The sequence below is a fragment of the Tasmannia lanceolata genome, unplaced genomic scaffold (genome assembly GCF_043159265.1).
Source record: "Tasmannia lanceolata isolate RefF3 unplaced genomic scaffold, GAP_Taslan_0.1 ptg000024l, whole genome shotgun sequence".
NCBI lineage: Eukaryota > Viridiplantae > Streptophyta > Magnoliopsida > Canellales > Winteraceae > Tasmannia > Tasmannia lanceolata.
In genome coordinates this window covers 1,062,894-1,084,425 of record NW_027518701.1, presented here as the reverse complement: position 1 = coordinate 1,084,425, position 21,532 = coordinate 1,062,894, and the positions used below count along the sequence as shown (strand labels likewise).

General features: G+C 38.8%; 1 protein-coding gene across 1 annotated transcript; it reads left to right on the top strand.

The window, feature by feature from the left end:
• The first annotated feature begins 1,597 nt into the window (after positions 1-1,597).
• LOC143857198 (putative mannitol dehydrogenase) lies at positions 1,598-9,184 on the top strand. Its single transcript, XM_077367592.1, has 6 exons — positions 1,598-1,695; positions 2,476-2,589; positions 3,168-3,681; positions 4,466-4,619; positions 4,877-5,998; positions 7,124-9,184. The coding sequence occupies exons 1-5, from the start codon at positions 1,598-1,600 to the stop codon at positions 5,077-5,079; spliced, it is 1,083 nt and encodes a 360-aa protein (XP_077223707.1). The 3' UTR covers positions 5,080-5,998; positions 7,124-9,184.
• Positions 9,185-21,532: the final 12,348 nt, after the last annotated feature.

Here is a 21,532-nt window from a genome sequence, read left to right as displayed (position 1 = left end):
TCAAATTAAGGAAAGTTTGATATTACGAATGCAGGACACCTGTAAAAATATTGACGAATTCTAGGCAACTTAAGAGGAACAACAATTATCGAAACCTCTATAGATTGGAGGGCTAGGATCATCCTATGGAAATTATTTTACGGGCACAACCTATTTATGTTGTGTTCCATCACATGGACGGTTTAGAACAACCTATGATGTGGTCTGTACAATTGTTTGTCGGCCCGTGCATCGCACTGGATTTTTTGCTGGTAAACTATAAAAGGGAATGATATACTAGACCTCCTTTCTTTCCCAGCCAACCCTTGTCATGTAATAATAGTATTCATTAATACACAAGAGGGGTGGTAGCAGAGGAAAAGTGGGTGAAGTTCACTTTCCCAATCAAAAGTGAAAGCTACTAACAAAGTGTCAAACAAAGTTAGTAGCACCATTATTTAAAAAAAAAAAAAAAAATGGTTGTGTCCATATCATACCCTTATTTTTATTATTAAAAATTGGACATCACCTAAGTCGGTTGTTAGATTTTTTGCTTGTGTCCATATCAGACCCGCATATTTTGCTTCTATTTTTATTTATTTTTACGTACCAGAACAGAAAGGGATTTTGCTTCTTTTTTCAAAAAGTAAGTGATATACCCCACCTTTTCTTCCTTCCCCTACTGGGTTTTTATGTCTCCTGAGTGGATGATAGACCTCCCTTGGGGCATTAATATTCCAATTCTCGGTAGCAAACAGAACATGATATTGTAATAAACTGGTAGGGGTTATTGATTTTTACTGTAAATGGAACATTAATAAACGAGTACATTTCTATTAGGGGATTTGCTAGGGTCCATCACAAAAGGCATTTCGCAGCTGGTCTGTCACATGTTAGACCAGCCACCTCGTAAATGGAGACAAAAGCATTCACGAGGTGGCTGGTCTGACTTATGACCATGGTTTAAAATTTCGGTTTCGGTAACCGTTTCAGACTCCACCGAAAACTGAAATTTCAGTCCGAAATTTTGTAATTTGGTTCCAAATTCCGAACCGATTTTTCGAAATTTCTCTTAAATTTTGAAATTTTGTAACACTTTTTTTTTAATAAATAATTGCATTTAATAGAAGTTTCGGATAGAAATTACTGAAATTTCGTAAATGGCGAAAAATGGAATTTCGGGAAATTTCGGTTTCGGTCTCCACCGAAATTCGGATTTCGGTCGAAATTTAAAACCATGCTTGCGACAAAGCAGCCGCGAAATGCCTTTTGTGATGGACCCTAGCAATTCCCTTCTATTAATAAATATTAATGTTTATAATCTTCTGAAACATTAATTTTCCTGGAACATTTGTGTTTTAACTTTTCCTTAGATATTATAAGTAGCGATTGGTCTTGTCTTTTGTTCTCTTGGTCTGTAGCACACGTGGGCTGGAATTGTCTCTGTTCTCTTGGTCTCATTCGATAGCCAAAATTGACTTAGTCTACACTAAGACCTCATGTCACTGATTACGTCCCTACCTTATACCCCTCTCTCTGTATATATAGACTTCTCATCGTTAAAGAGATCCACACCTCTCTCCCTCTCTCTATTTGTCTGAGAAAAAGAACAAAGAAAATGGCCAAATCCCCAGAAACAGAACACCCACAGAAGGCATTTGGTTGGGCAGCAAGAGATACATCTGGAATCCTCTCTCCATTTCAGTTTTCTAGAAGGCATATAGTTTGAAGTTCCCTCAAACTAGGCTATGTTTTATGTCTAATATTCTCATCAGATTTTTCTTCATTTGATACTGATTTTTAGATGAAAAAAAAAGGAGGGTTCTATATTCACCTATGGAAATGATTTTTGAGGCACAAACTATTTAGGCTGTGGCCCATCTAATAGACAGTTTGGATCATCCTATGCTGCTAATAACATTTCCCTATTAATATTTTTTTTTGGGACCTGTTCTCACATGCAAAAGCCAGCTGCGAAATTTCTTTCCGCGAAATTGCCTAGCAAATCCCTATTTTTTAAGCGTTTCATACTATAATCTGATACCTAGTAGGTTATGTTGGTTAATTTCTCTAAATGGGTCAAATTTTGTTTATGAGGAATTCTAGACCGAAGGGGGAGCCCTTGCAAAAAAGAGGGGAAAGGGCTTTCCTATTGGCTACACATCACCATCATGCATTAATACTGGCTGAAAAGTCAAACATGATGGTGATGTGCCCTCAATGGGGGAGCCCTTTCACCTCTTGTTTGCAAGGGCTCCCTTCATTTTAGACTTCCTCTTTGTTTCTTTTCGAAAACCTTATGTTATAAATATATTTAAGGAAACCCCTAATATTATATTGGCTTTTTGCATGTCATTTTTCTGTTCTTGGAAAATTTTTGGCCTTTGGACTTTATTTTTGAAAAATTTCCCATTCAGGTTGTCTCCTGAAAGGAGAGAGGGGTTATGCTATAAAAACAAAGGGATGTGAATATCACTTTTAATATAAAATTTAAAGACTCTATTTAATATTTGACGTAACCCTTAAGATTCTCTACTGCGGAATTTGTCATACGGACCTTCACACCGTCAAGAACGACTGGGGAGGTTCTGTCTATCCTGTCCTTCCAGGGTATGTTGCCTTAACGCCGTTATCTTTTTCGTTTGTTCTTATATTCAGAGTTTATCTATGTGGCAACCCGAAATTATACATTGGCTCCAATTTTTCCCAGGTCCACCCTCTTTAGTGTATTTATTCAGTATTATTTTATACTATATTGGGGTGGTTCAGACAAGGAAATGGAGCGAACATATCATTCCCTAAATAAAATAATCTCAAGTGAAACTACAGTTCATATCATCCTAAACATTTATGCATATATTGAGTGGGTTTGGAGGGGTTAATGTTTCACTCAAGGAACTCTAAAACGGTGGTCTGATCAATAAACTTCTGTCTGTTGAATGTTAATTATTAGACATTTTTTGTTGTAACAGTCCACTTGTGGGCTTATGTTTGGATGGTTAGAAATGTCAAGTTGGTAATAGAATTTCACCATCAACTAATCAGCATCCAGAGATTTATGATTTGTGGGGCAGATCACATTCTGACGATGAGGTTCTCGCACACATAATACATATACATATGAGATTGAATCTACTTTGTCTGGTAACAATGCAAGAATATTGTGCTAAAATTAGTGGTTTTGGCAGGCATGAGATTGTTGGTGTAGTCACAGAGGTGGGGCGTAATGTAACAAAATTCAAGGTTGGAGATAAGGGAGGTGTTGGAGGCATGGTTGGGGCGTGCCATAGTTGTGATAACTTCGAGAAGGGCTGGGAGACTTACTGTCCTAAGATGATTCTCAGTTACAATTCTGTTTACCACGATGGCACCAGGACATATGGTGGTTACTCTGACATGCTAGTCATCAATGAGCATTTTGTTGTCCATTTCCCTGAAAACATGCCCCTTGATGCGGGTGCACCACTGTTGTGCGCCGGGATCACCGTGTACAGCCCACCAAAATATTTTGGATTGAGTGAGGCCGGTAAGCATTTGGGAGTGGTTGGGCTTGGTGGGCTCGGACACGTTGCGGTGAAGTTCGCTAAGGCATTTGGAGTGAAGGTGACAGTAATTAGCACATCTCCTAGCAAGGAGAAGGAAGCAATTGAGCGACTCGGTGCCGACTCATTCCTGGTCAGCAGTGACCCAGCACAAATGCAGGTAAGAATTTTGTTATGGTGTTAGGATTCTTATTTGTGTTCGCCTGGTCTCTCTAAGGAGGAAATGGCTATCTTACCCTTAAAAGTTTCCGTGTGAAATTTACCCCTTAGTTATGGTTTAAATTTAGTCTTCTCCTGGGTGTGAAGATTAAGACCCTCTCTTGGAAATGCTTGTTCAGATTTGAAGCTGTTTCCCCTCCGTTGTGACTAAGTGTGTCACCCAAAATCAGCACATTCAGATTAATCTATGTGAAAACTATTTTTTAAATATCAGCCATTGGCTGATTTTGGCCGACGCACTTAGGGCATGTCTGGCAACCATGAATATTTTTTCATGATAAATTAGCTTCTCCAAGTGGTGAGAGAGGCATAGTGTGGGTGGGAGAAGGAGTGACTTGTACGGCTGAGTTGAGAGTGGGAAGTGGTTAAGAAACAAAGGGAAAGTCTATCATATTTGGGGGTTGAGATTTTCGGGCTAAGAAACAAAGAAAAAGTCTATCATATTTGGGGGTTGAGATTTTCGTTTCCCTGTTTTCCTGGCTTTTTCTTTCCCCTCTCTCACTTTGTCCCTCTTGTATCTCTCCCTCTCCTACTCTCCCTCACCACTTGGAGAAGCTAATTTATCATGAAAATAAATTCATGGTAACCAAACGTGCCCTTAGTCACGACGGAGGTGAAATCAACTCTTAAGATTTACCTAAAAATGATGGGTTTGCCTTTATCTTTCTAAGAAGTGCAATTTCACTAATAAGATGTTCGTTGCATTTTTTTTTTTTTTTTGGCAGGCTGCCATGGGCACCATGGATGGTATCATTGATACGGTTTCTGCTGTTCATCCTCTCATGCCATTGCTTGGTTTGTTGAAGTCTCATGGGAAGCTCATTATGGTGGGCGCTCCAGATAGACCACTTGAGCTCCCAGTTTTTCCTTTACTTATGGGTAAGTAAATATTGTAGTTGTTATATATATATATATATATATATATATATATATATATATATATATATATATATATATATATATATATAAACATAAATATAGATATAGCATAATTATACATTTAATCTTTCAAAACAATGAACAAGAGGATCAAATTTAGAGGATCATTGCCATGTAAATGGGTGTGGTCTACAATTTATGAAAGTTTCATAATGGTCCAACAGACAAGACGGTGACAATGATTTTGATTTTGGCAGGAAGGAAAGGTGTGGCAGGAAGTTGCGGAGGCGGAATGAAAGAAGCGCAAGAGATGATCTATTTTGCAGCGAAGCACAACATTACGGCAGACATCGAGGTCATTCCGATGGACTATGTCAACACGGCCATGGAGCGGCTTGTCAAAACGGATGTTAGATATCGATTTGTCATCGACATTGCAAACACCTTAACCACTCCATGAGTACCATCAATTTGGCTAGGCGGCGTCGGCAATGTTGGTTTGGTAAGAACTTGTGTTTGGTTCCCCATTGATATAGAGAAGTTTTTAAGGTTTGGAGTGTGAAGTTGTTTTAGGATTTTCATTGCTATTACAATATCCCTGGTAGCCACATTCATCTTGATGAACTACTGCATCATCATTGTTTTGAGAATTTGAAAGAATAGATTGTTAAATACTATTAGATTGGTCTTTCTTGTGTTTTCTCTAATTTTCTTGGAGCTAATAATGGCACACCTTTATTTTTCTTAAGACCTTATTTTTGTCACTATTCATATTTTTAGCAGGGACCCATCTACCCATTTATATGATTTTTCTAGTGACATTTTCATGCTAAAAAAAGAGATGAGAGAGAAGGGTGTGAGTGTCATTATAATAACGAGAGTGTCAACAGAGTGCGTACAATAATGGTGGAATGATGGTGTTAACTGTGGAGATGCAATAGGATATGGAAATGCAGGAAGTCTTAATCCTTGAACAATATAACAAGGGACATGATATCAACACTGCAATGTGTTTACAACAAAACTAGGCTTTCCCTACCCATTCTAGTTGTGTCCGGATAAGTTTACTTTTTTCCTACGGATTTTAAATCCATAGGGAAATACACCATTACCCTACAGGCGCTAATTCCTCCGTAGGGATATGGTATGTTTTCCCTACGGCTAATTAGATATGTCTGTAAGTATATATCTAATATTTTCCCCACCGATTTCTCAATTTTAGGTCTCTCGACCTAAAACAAAGCGCTCTTGCCATTTTCTCTCTTCTCCCTCGCGACCGAGTTTCATTCTCTACTAAATTTCTCTCCAAAGAAGAAGGTTTCTCTAGGTGAATCTTCAACCTTTCATAGCGAAGAAAGAAGAGGGTTATGAATCTACAGGTACGACTCTCTCTCTCTCTCTCTCTCTCTCTCCTACCCATTTAGCTTTCTCCCACCCCTAACCTTAAGCTAGATTATTGAGACTTGTTTTCCCCCCTATTTTCTTTACGATTTTCCCCTTTAAATATCTATTTTTCCAGAAGTTTTTTTTTGAAGCCCAATCCAGAAACTATGAAAAGAAAACCATTTCTGTTGGGGATTGGATTTTGATTTGTAATTATTAATTAGACTGCTTGTCTCTCTGCTTGGATTATCATTAATTATGAAAAGAGGCTGCAAGTGAGGTACCGTTTTTCAAAGGGCTTTTGAAGATTCTCCAAAGAGACGAGCATAGATTTGGTAGGTTTGAGTTGGACGAGATTTTGAAGCTTTTTACCGAGGTGGGTTTGAGTTCTTGCAAGGAGGATTCGAGCCTTTGCCATGTATTCATGCCCCTTTTGCAAAAAGCTAGGGTTTTAGTGTTGGGTTTTTTAGGGTTTGTTGGGATTTTTTGGGTTTATTGGAATTTTTGGTTTTGTTTTTGGGTTTAATGAAAGAAAAGGGTTTGTAAAGAGCAATGCAGGGGGTGTGCTGTTTTTCTATAGCCATTCATGGACCCATTTTTTAGAGTTTCAGTAAGATGCCAACTAGTTTGGGACAAAGGCTTAGTTGAGTTGAGTTGAGTTGAGTAAGATGTTAACTTTTTTCTTCTCTTCCTCTCTCTCTAGGGTTTTAAGGTCTCTTATGAGCATTCTGAAGATGAAGATCATGATGATAATCTAAAATTAATGAAAATTTCTTGCTGAACTGGGTTTTTGGTCTTCTTTACAAAAGAGTTAAGCCTTGTAAAGAATTAAAGCATTTGAGTTTCAAAGAATCAAAGAATTATATTGGGAATTAGCTTTCTTTTTGACAGTTTACGGAGGGTTCTGACAGATTCTGTTAAAAGATTTTAAATTAGATTGAGGTTGTTTCTTTCTTTCCATTTCCTTTTTTTCACATTGCTTTCAGATGTAGGTTTCACAGATGTAAATATAATGTCATATTTTCATGTTATTTGCTTTAAAATATTTTATTAAGGGTTTCAAGGAATTTGCTGATTATTTGAGAAACTTGACCAATTGATTTGTTATATGATCATTTTAGGAAGGATTCAAGTTTTTTTTTTTGATGAGTAAGCTGGGGTTAGGCAAGACCCCAACCATATTCATTAAAGAAAAAGAATGACATGTGAGAGGGCACTAGGGCCAAACAGAGGGAAAAATTCCCAAGCAACAAGCAACATAAAAGAAAAGAAATGGAAACAATGGGCAAACTACCAAAGCAGGGCTAAATTACAATCTGTAGTAGGTCACTCCATCTCTATCAGACTTGAAGACCTCCAGGAGGGGAAGAGTTGACACCATAACAGGAACATTGCTGCCTTTTGTGGGGTATTCTCTTTTGGAACGAATGTCGGCCACTCCCTTGGCTTCCCTCCAAGTGTGGGAGCGAAATGATTGAAGCCTGTTCTTCATTTCCAAAATGTGATTCAGCAACAGCTCTTTTCTCCAGGGGGATTTAATCTGCCCAAAATGATGTCAATTGCTAGCTTAGAATCTGATTCAGTCCACCCTTTGGATAACTCTAAAGATTCAGCAAGAAGCAGGCCTTGGTGAATTGCAGATAGCTCGAGTTCAAAAATTGGCTCTTTTTCTGCTAGCAGCCAGAACATGGCAATTGCCATTCCAGAATGGTCTCTGATCACTCCTTCAATGCCACCTCCATCAGCATCTGGAGAAGTATCAGAATTTACCTTTATCTCACCATGAGCAGGCTTTATCCACTGGCATGGCCGGGGCAAGGATGCAATGGGATTGTATTTGTATCCAATATTTGTAGCTGTTGTTTCCGCTTGCAGGCTGGGACTATCACTTCAGTTGAGGGTGTTGATCTTCAGTTTAGCTTCCGATAGAATTTCTCGAAGAAGGTAGACTTTATGACAGCGGGAATTTTCAAATATTCTGCTATTTCGCTCCACCCAAATTTTGTGAACTGCTATTTCGCTCCACCTACTCCACCTTCATATTTAGGGTGGCATAACCTTTTCCAAGTAATTGGGTGATAGGATTTGTTAATACCTACTCCATACCATAGGATGATCTAAACCACTTATTTATGTTGGAACACAACATAAATAAGTTGTGCCCCAATAATCATTTCCATAAGATGATACTAACCCTTCCATCTAAATAGGTTTCCATAATGTGCAGTCCCTATATAGATTGGAGGGTTAGGATCATTCTATGGACATGTGTTTTTCTTTCTTGAAGACATAAGTTGAACTTGATTTATATAGCCCATATAGTTCGACACTACGTATAGGGATTTGCAAGGGACCATCGCATAAGGCATTTTGCGGGTCGGCTTTTGCACAGAGAGCAGACACCACCTCAGATGAATTAAGTGAATGAGACAAAAATCTGAGCCTATGTGGCTGCTCTCTCATGCAACAGCCGGCCCCTCAAAACACCTTATGCAATGGTTCCTAGCAAATCCCCTACTTATATATACTGCATATATTCCCTGGCTTGTTTGCATATTGCATTTGTTGAAATCTTTTTAAGTGACTGAGCCTATTCTTGATGCAAGTTTAAATGTGCCATACAGATTAAATTGAATGGAGTCATGGTAATTTTAGACATCAAAATAAAACTTCTAAGTTTAAAGCGCCTGTGTTTTTAACTCATAATTTTGTTTGGGCCTAATTTAAGAGTTTTTTCATTATGTATCTTGCTTACTAATCATTTGTGAAAGACATGGGTTGAAGTGCTTTTTCATCAACAGGCATCCCAGGAGGAGGGGACCTCATTGAAAAGTAAGAAAAATATGGGACCTACAAAATAGGACCACTTATACAAGATGGAAGTGTACAGATAGTTTTAAACTGCAAGTTAAATTTATGAAATAAATTTACTTTATATGCGTGTATTGATATATAATTAATTTATACATGCTTTGTGTTTGTAGGTTAAATTGTTAAATCGCAAATAATGATGGGGATCAAGGAGATGATGAAGATGATGTTTTGTAAAATCATTAAATGATGAATGTCGAACAATGTAGTATGTTGTCAAGTTTAGTTGAGGGGATAATTTCAAGACATTTGTTATTGATGAACTGTGATTTTAAAGTTATTCAAATAAAATAGTTTACTTTTTTTATATCTGTATATGATGTTGTGGGGAAATGAATGTTATAATTGTAGGAATATTGATTTTATATATAAATTGTTTGTGGAATGTACATGAAATAATTATTTAATGGATTAAAAAAAAATTAAAAAGCACCTTTCCCTACGGATTTTTGGAAATTTCATAGGGAAAAGTACCTTTACCTACTGATTTTTAGATATTCAATAGGAAAAAGCGCCTTGTCCTTACGGTTTTTTTAAAATTTTGTAGGGAAAAATACATTTTACACATTAATTTTTTGAAATTCTATTAGGAAAAGCACCTTTTCCCTACGGATTTTTGGAAATTTTGTAGGGATATGCTACTTTCTTCTTACGGAATTTCTAAATTTCCGTAGGTAAAATCACCTTTTACCTACTGTTATTTGAAATTCTGTTGGGAAGAGCAACTTTTCCCTACTTTGCTTGGAAACTCCGTAGGGGAAAACATTATTTCCCTTCGGATTATGTTGAAATTCCATAGGGAAAATTTGCCTTTGCCTACTATTTTTACTAACTTTCGTAGGGGAAATCTAGTCCTCTCCCTTTGGATTATTCCGTAGGGAAAGGTGGCCTATCCCTATGGAACTTTAAATCCGTAGGGAAAGGGCTTTCCCTACCCCTACCTAGACTACGGAAGTTGTGCAAGCTAAAATCCGTAGGGAAAGCCCTTTCCCTACGGATTGTGGTACTTTTTCCTACGGATTTGTCTGTAGGGAAAACCCGGTTTTGTTGTAGTGACATGTCTCTTGGAAGAATATTTTTGTTTGTTAATAGGTAAATGATATCACCACTGCTATGTTTTAATAGTTGGGCGAAAGCATCTTGTCGTTTAGTATTTAAAAAGCTGTCAAGAGGATATTACAGTTCTCTAAAAAATGGGTCCATGAATGGCTATAGAAAAACAGAACACCCCCTGCATTGCTCTTTACAAACCCTTTTCTTTCATTAAACCCAAAAACAGAACCAAAAATTCCAATAAACCCAAAAAATCCCAACAAACCCTAAAAAACCCAACACTAAAACCCTAGCTTTTTGCAAGAGGGGCATGAATACATGGCAAGGGCTCGAATCCTCCTTGCAAGAACTCAAACCCACCTCGGTAAAGAGCTTCAAAATCTCGTCCAACTCAAACCTACCAAATCTATGCTCGTCTCTTTGGAGAATCTTCAAAAGCCCTTTGAAAAATGGTACCTCACTTGCAGCCTCATTTGATAATTAATGATAATCCAAGCAGAGAGACAAGCAGTCTAATTAATAATTATAAATCAAAAGCCAATCCCCAACAGAAATGGTTTTCTTTTCATAGTTTCTGGATTGGGCTTCAAAAAAAAACTTCTGGAAAAATAGATATTTAAAGGGGAAAATCGTAAAGAAAATAGGGGAAAACAAGTCTCAATAATCTAGCTTAAGGTTAGGGGTGGGAGAAAGCTAAATGGGTAGGAGAGAGAGAGAGAGAGAGAGAGTCGTACCTGTAGATTCATAATCCTCTTCTTTCTTCGCATAAGAGAGGTTGAAGATTCACCTAGAGAAACCTTCTTCTTTGGAGAGAAATTTAGTAGAGAATGAAACTCGGACGCGAGGGAGAAGAGAGAAAATGGCAAGAGCGCTTTGTTTTGGTTGGTAGTCGATTTTAGGTCAGAATGGAGGGGGAATTTCGAGTGTGCGCGAGAGACTTAAAATTGAGAAATCGGTGAGGAAAATATTAGATATATACGTACAGACATATCTAATTAGCCGTAGGAAAACATACCATATCCCTACGGAGGAATTAACGCCTGTAGGGCAATGGTGTATTTCCCTCCGCAGGAAAAAAGTAAACTTATCCCTACGGACACAACTAAAATGGGTAGGGAAAGCCTAGTTTTGTTGTAGTGTGTGCTATGTGTTGGAAAATTTGTGTTGGTGGAGATGGTGAGAAAATGAGATGCTTTAAGGCATGTTACACATGTCGCTTTCGTTAAACTGTACGTAATCGTCCCCACCAATCGTGTGTACAGGGGAGCCATGAACTCTCTCCAAGATACAATGAAGCCCTCTGAAATTCACCCTTTGTTTGTGGATGTTTTGCTCTAACCGTAATAAACTTACATCAACGTTAGATTTGTCAAGTATTTGAGATAATAGTGTCTGTGTTTGCAGAATAACAGTGCACTAGAGAGAACTTCAAAGTCACTACTTGTATTTTCAGATTTTTTTTATGGGTAAGCTGGGGTTAGGCTGACCCCTGCCAGAATATTCAAAGTTCCTACTTCTATTTTTGGATTCCCTTTGAGGCCATTTTATAGATCATTTGGTGTATTTTTTTAGTTGAAAAGCACCATTTCAAGGCACCCGATCATCATATGGGCTGCTACTTATGTTGGGGGTTCCCCGTGAAAGCAAAAATAGTCCCACATCGGAAAAGTCAATGGATGTGGATTTGCTTATAAGGGATGGGCACCCTCCCTCTAATAGCTAGCTTTTAGGGGTGAGTTCTACCCTGTTGAGAGTCCCTACAAGTGGTATCAAAGCTAGGGCGTGGTAACCCCGGTTTGCTTCCGAGGGCGGGAATGTCCCTCGGGGAAGATCTCAGTAACCCCAATAATGCCTGCGAGGAAGGAATAATCCCTCCGGGTAGATCTCGTAGTTCCCACGTTGCACCTGCGTGGATGGGCGAGATTGTCCACGTTGCTTCCACGTGGAGGGGGAGATTGTTACAGGTTCTACGTGAAAGCAAAAATAGTCCCACATCGGAAAAGTCGATGGATGTGGATTTGCTTATAAGGGATGGGCACCCTCCCTCTAACAGCTAGCTTTTAGGGGCGATTTCTACCCTGTTAAGAGTCCCTACAAGTGGTATCAGAGCTAGGGCGTGGTAACCCCGGTTTGCTTCCGAGGGCGGGAATGTCACTCGGGGAAGATCTTAGTAACCCCAATAATGCCTGCGAGGACGGAATAATCCCTCAGGGTAGATCTCGTAGTTCCCATGTTGCACCTGCATGGATGGGCGAGATTGTCCACGTTACTTCCACGTGGAGGGGGAGATTGTTGGGGGTTCCACGTGAAAGCAAAAATAGTCCCACAACGGAAAAGTCAATGGATGTGGATTTGCTTATAAGGGATGGGCACCCTCCCTCTAATAGCTAGCTTCTAGGGGCGAGTTCTACCCTGTTAAGAGTCCCTACAACTTATCTAACCATTATATCGCGTCAAATCGTGATTCTTCGGTACAGATTTATTCAGGAGTGATTGCAGGCTTTAGTAAAACCCGCATCCTCCCCTAGTAGACGTTAGATCGCAGATGAAATAGATTTCAGTTATGCTGGAGCCAAGCCGGTGCTCTTAGGCAATCAGTCAGTGCTAGTGTCAAAGACTGCCATGAGCCATGAAACCCATGAGTGTGCCCTTCAACGGAAATCAATCAGGCTCTGTGTTTAGGATTTGATCTTAGTTGGTATCTCTGGATTGGGACGGGATGGAATTACCTGCACTATGGCATGCATTCCAACCACCCCCATCTTTAGGAAGCCCTTTTAATGGACCAATTTCAGATTTGATGGGGCCTACCACTAGACTTAGGACACAATATTCCTTGTTCTTTACATCCAAACACCAATGTATTGGAGGCAAGGATATGTTTCTGGACAAGGTCGGTGCCAAATAGAAAGAGGACTTCATACCATGGTGAGAGGACAAGAATCAGTTTTAGAGTGATTAGCTTTCAACTGCAAGTTAAAAGACTAATTACATCAAGAGAGGGGATACTCCATATAATACCATCCTTTCCATAATCTAGATGGTAATCAAAATTCATGGATGCCCCTTACTGCTCAGGGTGATCTGCCTAATTTGGGAATCAAATTCCAAAATGAATTCAAGCCTATTAACTTCGTTGGTTGAATCAAAATCCAAAAAGGGTGTTTCACGCACAAGCTTACTCTGCCCTTTTTACAAGCACATGATGATCAAGTTTGCAACTGCTATAAAATTGAGCTGGGCTTCTATTAAAGTCTAGTTCTGTTAGGCGGTGTCTCCCCTGACAACCTACATCATATGTGATGCCGACCAAATCTGCTCCCTTGATCCAAGGGTTGGTAGAGGTCTAATTTGTGATCTGCGCTCATAGAGAAAGCATTAGAGGGGGCCGAAGCTTTGGCTCTGGGAAGCCAATCCTGTTATTGGTGAAGCCTTATCTCAATCTAATATGGAAAGTACTGTACACTTTACCCCGGCTATGGCGGTCCCGAATTAGGATTTTTATACTGGGGGTAGTTTTGTACTTTCACGAATTAGGGTTTTATTTTTATTTTCTTTTATTGTAACGCGTCTCAGAATGCCATATAAAAGGATGTGATATCAGGAAACGCCCTAGAGAGGTGTGAGGGTTTGTAATCTCTTCTTCATAATAGTGGAATCGTTGGCTTCTCGCTCTACCATGGACGTAGCCCATACCAAACTGGTTGGGTGAACCACGTAAATCTATGTGTTCTGTTTGTGTGATTTTTGTTTATCTTTGCATCGTTATTCTGCTGCGTTGTTAATTCCTAACAAGTGTTATCAAAGCCGGGTTGAAAAGCGAATCTGACAGGATTTTTCGCTTGAGTGGGAGCGATGGCATAAGATGGAAAATCGAAAGTTGAGAAATTTAACGGGCAGAACTTTCAGTGGTGGAAGATGCAAATCGAGGATTGTCTTCATCAGAAAGATCTATATCTTCCGTTGGGTAAGAAGCCGGAAGCGATGAAGGTTGAAGATTGGAAGATTTTGGACAGAAAGGCGTTGGCTACGGTGAGGTTATCTCTCAGGTCGCAGGTGGCCTTCAATATCTCCAAAGAAACCATAACCGCTAGAGTCATGGAAACCCTAGCTAAGTTATACGAAAAATCCTCTGCGTCAAATAAAGTTTTTCTTATGAAAAAGTTATTTAATATGACGATGTCTGGTAATGTTTTCGTAACCGATCATTTAAATGAGTTTAATATGATTATTGGACAATTACACTCTGTTGGTTTGACTTTTGATGATGAAGTTGTGGCCCTGTTGTTCTTGTGTTCTTTGTCAGAGAGTTGGAATAACTTGGTTATGGCTGTAAGTAATACAATCATAGGAAACTTGGTATTCAACGATGTTGTCAGCTGTATACTGAGTGATGAGATATGCAGAAAAAGTTTAGAGGCCTCATCTGGCACTGTTCTATCGGTTGAAACAAGGGGCAGACAACAACAGAGAGGAAGTACTTCGAATGGCAGAAAGTCACAATCCGTGGCAAATCAAAGTCAAGTGGAAAAGGGAAAATTGAAGAAAAAATCAAAGGAAAGTGCTGAACTTGCAGAAAAGACTGAACACATAAGGAAAGATTGCTGGAACGAGAAGAACAAAGATCAAAAAGGTGAGCAAAATAATGATGACGAATGATGAGGTATATGGTGATTTGTGTTTATCTGCATCAGTAGATGTTAAATCTGAAGTTTGGTTCATAGATTCTGCTGCTTCTTTTCATTGTACTTCTCATAAGCATTATTTTCATGATTATGTTTATGGTGATTATGGACATATAACTGTGGGAAACGGAGAAGAATGTAAGATTGTAGGAAAAGGTACAATTTTGTTAAAATTGTCTAATGGTGGCCACTTGAAGTTGGAAGGGGCAGGCCATGTTCCCGACTTAAAGAAGAATCTCATCTCAACAAGCAAACTGGACAGTGAAGGGTACCTTGTTGGTTTCGGTAACGGTCAATGGAAGATTACAAAAGGGTCGCTGGTAGTGGCCAATGGTAATCTGGTTGGTACTTTGTACATGTTTACTGGCAGTAATGATTATGCTATTTCATTAGCTTCTACAGATAGGAATACTACACTTTGGCATCACAGGCTTGGGCATTTGAGTGAGACTGGCATGAATAACCTACACTCAAGAAATCTGTTACCTGGTCTGAAGGGGGTTGATTTTGAGTTCTGTGAAGATTATGTGTATGGAAAGCATAAGAGAGTTAGCTTTCTGAAATGAGGGAACAAGAAGAAAACAGAAAGGTTGGAATTGGTACATTCAGATGTTTGGGACCAGCTCATGTAAATTCTTTCAGTGGAAAATCTTACTTTGTTTCGTTTATAGATGATGCAAGTAGAAAAACATGGGTTTTTTGCAATTAAAAATAAATCTGATGTGTTTGATGTTTTCAAGAAGTGGAAAGCTCTTGTAAAAACTGAAACAAGGAACAAAGTCAAGTGTTTTAAGACAGACAATGGCAGAGAGTACGATGATGGAAGTTTTAAGAGCTACTGTTCACTCAATGGAATCATAAGATTAGAAACAGTTCCAAGGACACCACAACAGAATGGGGTTGCAGAGAGAATTAATAGAACCATCCTGGAGCGTGCGAGGAGCATGAGGATTCATTCGAGGTTACCTCAACAATTTTGGGCAGCAGCAATTGACACTGCAATTTTTCTGATAAATCGAGTCCATCTAGTGCATTAGATGGAGGGATTTCAGAGTAGGTTTGGACAGGAAAACATGTAAATTATTCTTTTCTAAGAACTTTTGGTTGCATTGCTTATGCCCATGTTGATAAAGAAAATAGGAAGAAACTTGATCCTAATCTATTAAATGTGCATTTGTTGGATATGGTGTTGATGCATTTGGTTATCGTTTATGGGATTATGAACATAACAAAATCATCAGAAATAGAGATGTTATATTCAATGAGAATTGCATGTACAAAGATAGACAACAGCAAAGTAGAAAAGATGAAACATAGCTTTTAGAACTCGATGAGGTTGCACTTGGGGTCATACTTAGTGTGCAGAAAATTTCAGAAAACTCAGATGATGATTTTAGAAATTCAGATGGTGAGTCTGCAAGAAGTTATGGTGATAATCTTCAAGTGCAAGAACCAGAAACTTCTGTTCTTAGAAGATCTTCAAGACAGATTAAACCTCCTGAAAGGTATTCTCCGGCTTTAAATTATGTTTTGTATATTGATTTGGGTGAGCCAGAATATTTTCAGAAAGCAATGCAAGATGATTCCAGAATAACATGGGAGCAAGCCATGAATGAGGAGATGGCCTCATTGAAACAAAACAAAACTTGGGATTTGGTGAAGCTGCCAGCTGGAAAGAAGGTATTGTACAACAAATGGGTATACATGGTGAAAGATGAAATTAGGGGAACGAAGTGGTACAAAGCAAGGTTTGTGGTAAAAGGGTTTGCACAAAAGAGAGGTATCGACTTCAAAGAAATATTTTCTCCCATTGTTAAAATGACATCAATTCGTATTTTTTTAATATCGTGGCTGTAGAAAATTTACATCTTGAGCAGTTAGATGTTAAAACTGCTTTTCGCCATGGTGATTTAGAAAAAAGAGATCTACATGCATCAACCTGAAGGCTTTGAAGTCAAGGGTAAGGAGAATCTGGTTTGCAAATTAAATAGAAGTTTGTATGGCCTCAAACAAGCTCCAAGGCAGTGCTATTTGAAATTTGACAGGTTTATGCAATTTTCAAATTTTACTAGATGTCAGTCTGATCACTATGTTTATTTTCAAAGGTTTAAAAATGGAGATTTCATAATTCTTGCATTGTATGTAGATGATATGCTTGTTGCAGGATCAAATATCCAAAGAATTAATGAACTCAAGAAGAATTTGTCCAAAGTCTTTGACATGAAAGATTTGGGTGAGGCGAAGCAAATTCTTGGCATGCAGATAAGAAGAGACAGAAAGCATAAGAAACTGTGGTTATCTCAAGAAGCTTATGTCGAGAAAGCATTAAAGAGGTTCAACATGGATAAGGCGAAGCTAGTAGTTACTCCATTGGCAGGTCACTTCAAACTTTCAAAGGATCTGTGTCCGTCTACAAAGGAAGAAAAAGAGTACATGGCAAAAGTGTCATATTCTTCACATGTTGGAAGTTTGACGTATGCAATGGTAAGCACGAGACCGGATATCACACATGCAGTGGGAGTTGTCAGCAGGTATATGCAGAACCCAGGAAAAGAGCATTGGAAGGCATTTCAGTGGATACTCAGATATCTTAGAGGTACACCCAATTATTACTTATGCTTTGGGGGAGCTGACACAGATGTGCAAGGATATATTGGCTCAGAGGAAGAAGCACTACGGGATATGTTTTCACTGTAGGTGGAATAGCAGTCGACTGGATTTCAAATTTACAAAAGGTGGTTGCTCTTTCATCAACAGAAGCAGAATATGTTGCTATTACTGAGGCTAGCAAAGAGATGATTTGGCTTCAGATATTTATGGAAGAGTTGGACAGAAAGCAAGAGAACAACATACTGTGGAGCGACAATCAAAGTGCTATTCATCTGGCAAGGAACTCAGCATTTCATTCGAGGACTAAGCATATTCAGTTGAGGTATCATCATTCGGTCAGTTTTGTAGGATGGACTACTGAAGTGTAAGCCAAGGGTTCTCATGGGTTAATCATTCACCTTACCTCTTGTTTTGATGCTAGCAAAACAAATTGATTAGCATTTATGGACTGATGTGTTGCTTTGTGTTGTGTTGTATACATGATTTTCATGTCATAATCGCCATTACACAACTCTTCTCAACATATGACTTGCGGATCAAGGATCAAAGGAACCAAGAGTTTGCACCTACAGTGAAGACATCCTCATTTGAAGATGTTCAAGTCAAGAAGCTCATCATGAAGATCCCACAAGTTCCCTAAACAAGTGTCAAGAAGAAACCTTGGAGTTGAACAAGCCATTTGTGACACCTCATGCACCTTTCAACATGCATGAAAATTGGAGGAGTCACAAGAGCCAAGACAACGTTCAAGATGTTCACTCAATCCGAAGAAGTCTAAGAAAGTGCAAATGAGCCTATATATTCCAAGAAGACTCAACGGTATTAATTTTAGAATGTATTTGGAGTCCTCTTGATTTTATGTTTAAATGCACTTTAAAAAGATTTTCAAATGGTTTTTATACTTAACATTTTACATCTTTGAAAACCATCAACACACCCAAAAATGTGTTTGAAAACCTAGGACTTAAAACCCAAAGACAATGGCCCAAAAGCCCCTAAGCCGGGCAACCGCCGTGGGTCGGTCGACCGAGATAGGTTTTATGAGTCGAATTTTTGACCAAACAGGTTGACCTCGCCGGGCGACTACCATGGGGCCGGTCAGCCGCGATGGTAAGAAATTTGAAAATATAAAAGGCCGCCCGATAGGGGCGGACGACTGCGGTGGCTCAGTCGACAGCGACGGTCGGGCAAACTAGCCGTTAGGGCATTTTCTACTTGACTTTTTCAAGCCAGTTATTTACAGTTTTACCCCAAACGGTCATATTTTCAAATACACTATATATACATGATTAAAACCTATCTCTTCAAGCTTTTGAACATTTTACAAAGATCAAATCCCATTTTTATTGAGCAAAAACTTTATTATCAAAAGCTAAACCTCTTTGAACTTGATTTTTACATTTTATAAAAAGGAACTCCATAGGCTTTACATTTTATCTTCCTTGGATTGTTTGTGAGCTATCAAATTTGTAATCCACCTATCAAGAGGAAAGAGAGTTTTTTTATTTTTCACTTTCTTCATTTGTATTTGAGGGTCTTCTCTTCGGCCCGGTAACAAAGGTGAAGACGTCGTGAGGGTCTACTCTTCGGCCCGTTAAAAAAGGAGAAAACATTGTAAGAGGGTGTGATCCCTCATCAAGGCTTCGTACGTAAAAGGGTTTTTTCCCTTTGAAGTTGGAGGAGTCGGGTGTACGGCTTCGAGATTCGCCCTTTGAAGAATCTCACTGTTTTAGTGGAGCGCCCCAAGGAGGTAAACTTGGAAGAGTGGAGTAGGCCTTGTAATAGATCGAACCACTATAAATCGTGTGCCTTGTGGATGCTTGCTCTCCTCTTTCTCCTTGCACATTTTGGTGATTGGTAATCTCTACCCTTTCTTGTATTCATGTTTTATTAAAACAAGGGTTATGGTGCATAGGCTTAAAATAATATCTAAACCCTAAATTTTATTATCTTGAAACAAGGGTTAGATTAATAAGTGCTTAATTAGTAAATTAATTTTAATAATCCATCTAATTAAGCCCAAAATTTTAATTAACCAATTTACCGCCCCTCTTGGGTTGTCACACTTGTATTTCATGAAGCTTGACAAGATTGATGGCAGCAAAAATCCTACAGATATGTTGACAAAGGTGATTGACAGGGAAAAGTTGGGCCTTTGCTCAACTTTGATTGATCTTCATGTATGATTGATGGATGCGAGAGCGATAAGTCATGAGGAGTGAAGCTATTCAGTGAAAGTGCATATTTCAGTCTTCAAGTGGGAGATTGTTATTGGTGAAGCCTGGTCTCAGTCTAATCTGGAAAGTATTGTACACTTTACCCTAACTGTGGCGGTCCCGAATTAAGGTTTTTATACTGGGGGTAGTTTTGTACTTTCACAAATTAGGGTTTCTGTTCTTTTATTGTAACACGTCTCAGAACACCATATAAAAGGATGTGATATCAGGAGACGCCCTAGAGAGGTGTGAGGGTTTGTAATCTCTTCTTCAAAATAGTGGAATCGTTGGCTTGTCGCTCTGCCGTGGACGTAGTCCATACCAAATTGGTTGGGTGAACCACGTAAGTCTGTGTGATTTTCGTTTATCTTTGCATCGTTATTCTACTGCGTTGTTAATTACTAACAAATCTGACACTGAAGTCAGAAATCGATACCACAGTTTAAAGCCAAGCGAGAGAGTAGTAAGTAGTGTGTGAATTTTGGGTTGGGGGGGGGGGGGGGGGAGATCCTGGTACCTTTGAGCATGGGAGCTTTTATAGGGGGAGAGGATCTTACACCGTAATTTGGTGTGAGTACTAGGTGTCGTTGCTTCTATGGTCGAGAGGTGATGATGGTTAATGCATGAAAAGTTCCTTTTTGCCTCTAGCGACGGCGTGTGTCAGTGAAGTGATGAATAGAGACATGAGGGCCAGCCGACGTGCCTTTGTCACGTGTAAAAGTGTAGACACCCCATTTTGACCGGACCCTAAAACTCCCAAAATCGAATAAAAATCCTGAAATCGAAAAAAGTTTCTGTAACCCAAGTCCTGGAATCAAATTTGGAATCTCCCAAATCAAGTTTCAAGGTCCTGAAGCTGATTCTCGAAGTGTCCTAAACCAATCCTGAAATTCCCAAAAAATAAAAATAAATAAAAACAAGCCATGAGTGCAAAAGAACCTAAAAAACCGAAAAACCTTTTTGCAAAGCCCTGCCAAAGAATTACACCACCTAGATGGTCCCTGAACTCCCTTTTCTACCCTTGTTTTAAAATTTCCAATGCTTCTCGTTCATTTCTTCGATAGAGAAAAAATTACAAAGATGCCCACCAATTTTGTTTAATTCGAGTTGTCACTAAGGCAAAGGATGTGAGTACAACTCTACTTTGATATTTTTTCACGAACCTATCTTGTCTTTTAAGTGTTTGAAGCACTATCAATGGTTATTACATTTTCCAAGATCCACCTACAAGAGAATTAAAGAAGAAGACAAGAAGAGTCGGTGTAATTATCAAAACATGATTGTACTATAACATCATTTTCTCTGTTAAGCAAGGAAAAGGGGGGTGGATTATCGAAGCGAGGATGTGCCAATACCGATTCCTATGTGCATGGTTACAAAAGAAAAGATAAACTCTGGGGTGTATCAGATCACCCCCCTCATCTGTAAATGGAATGGCGATTAGGGTATTGTAGAGAGAGAGAGAGGAGGGGTCTCATTTATCCACTTGCCACCATCGATACCAAGCCTCGATCAACAAACCCTTCCTCCACCATCTAAGTTTTGCCTCCATTAATTGATCAGGTAATACTTCTCTTCATCTTTTAATCATTGTTTGTAATGCAATTTCAAATAGTTGTGCAATCTGGACGTGGTTGTCTTTAATAACTTCTTTTATTGGGTGGTTGCAAAGTCTGTCTTGGCCATCCATTAGGGAAGTGATTATGAAAATGAGGGAGTGCCAATATCAATTGATAATTTATATTTTGATTTGGGGGTGCCGCATTGTTGGCCCAAATTCATGACACTTGTATACTAAACATTATGAAAACCAAGGTTTTAAATTTTGATTTCGGATCCGAAACCGAAAATTCTGCCGAAATTCAGTAATGGGTGCTCGAAATGTTGTTTTTTTAGCCAAAATGTTGGTAATTTCTGCTGAAATTCTGTGAAGGAATAAAAAATTAATATTTTATCAAAAATTTTGCCGAAGTTTCGATTGAAATTTGGTAAATTTCAGCAATTTCCGCTTCGGAACATTTCGGTTTTGGTCCACACCGAAAACCAAAATTTCAGATTTCGACCGAAATTTAAAACCTTGATGGAAACTAGACCT

Excerpts from the sequence above, each read along its gene's own strand:
- LOC143857198 (XM_077367592.1), top strand. The coding sequence starts at position 1,598 with ATGGCCAAATCCCCAGAAACAGAACACCCACAGAAGGCATTTGGTTGG. Across the intron at positions 1,696-2,475 it reads CCATTTCAGTTTTCTAGAAG|ACTCTATTTAATATTTGACG; the intron begins GCATATAGTTTG and ends TAAAATTTAAAG. Across the intron at positions 3,682-4,465 it reads GTGACCCAGCACAAATGCAG|GCTGCCATGGGCACCATGGA; the intron begins GTAAGAATTTTG and ends TTTTTTTGGCAG.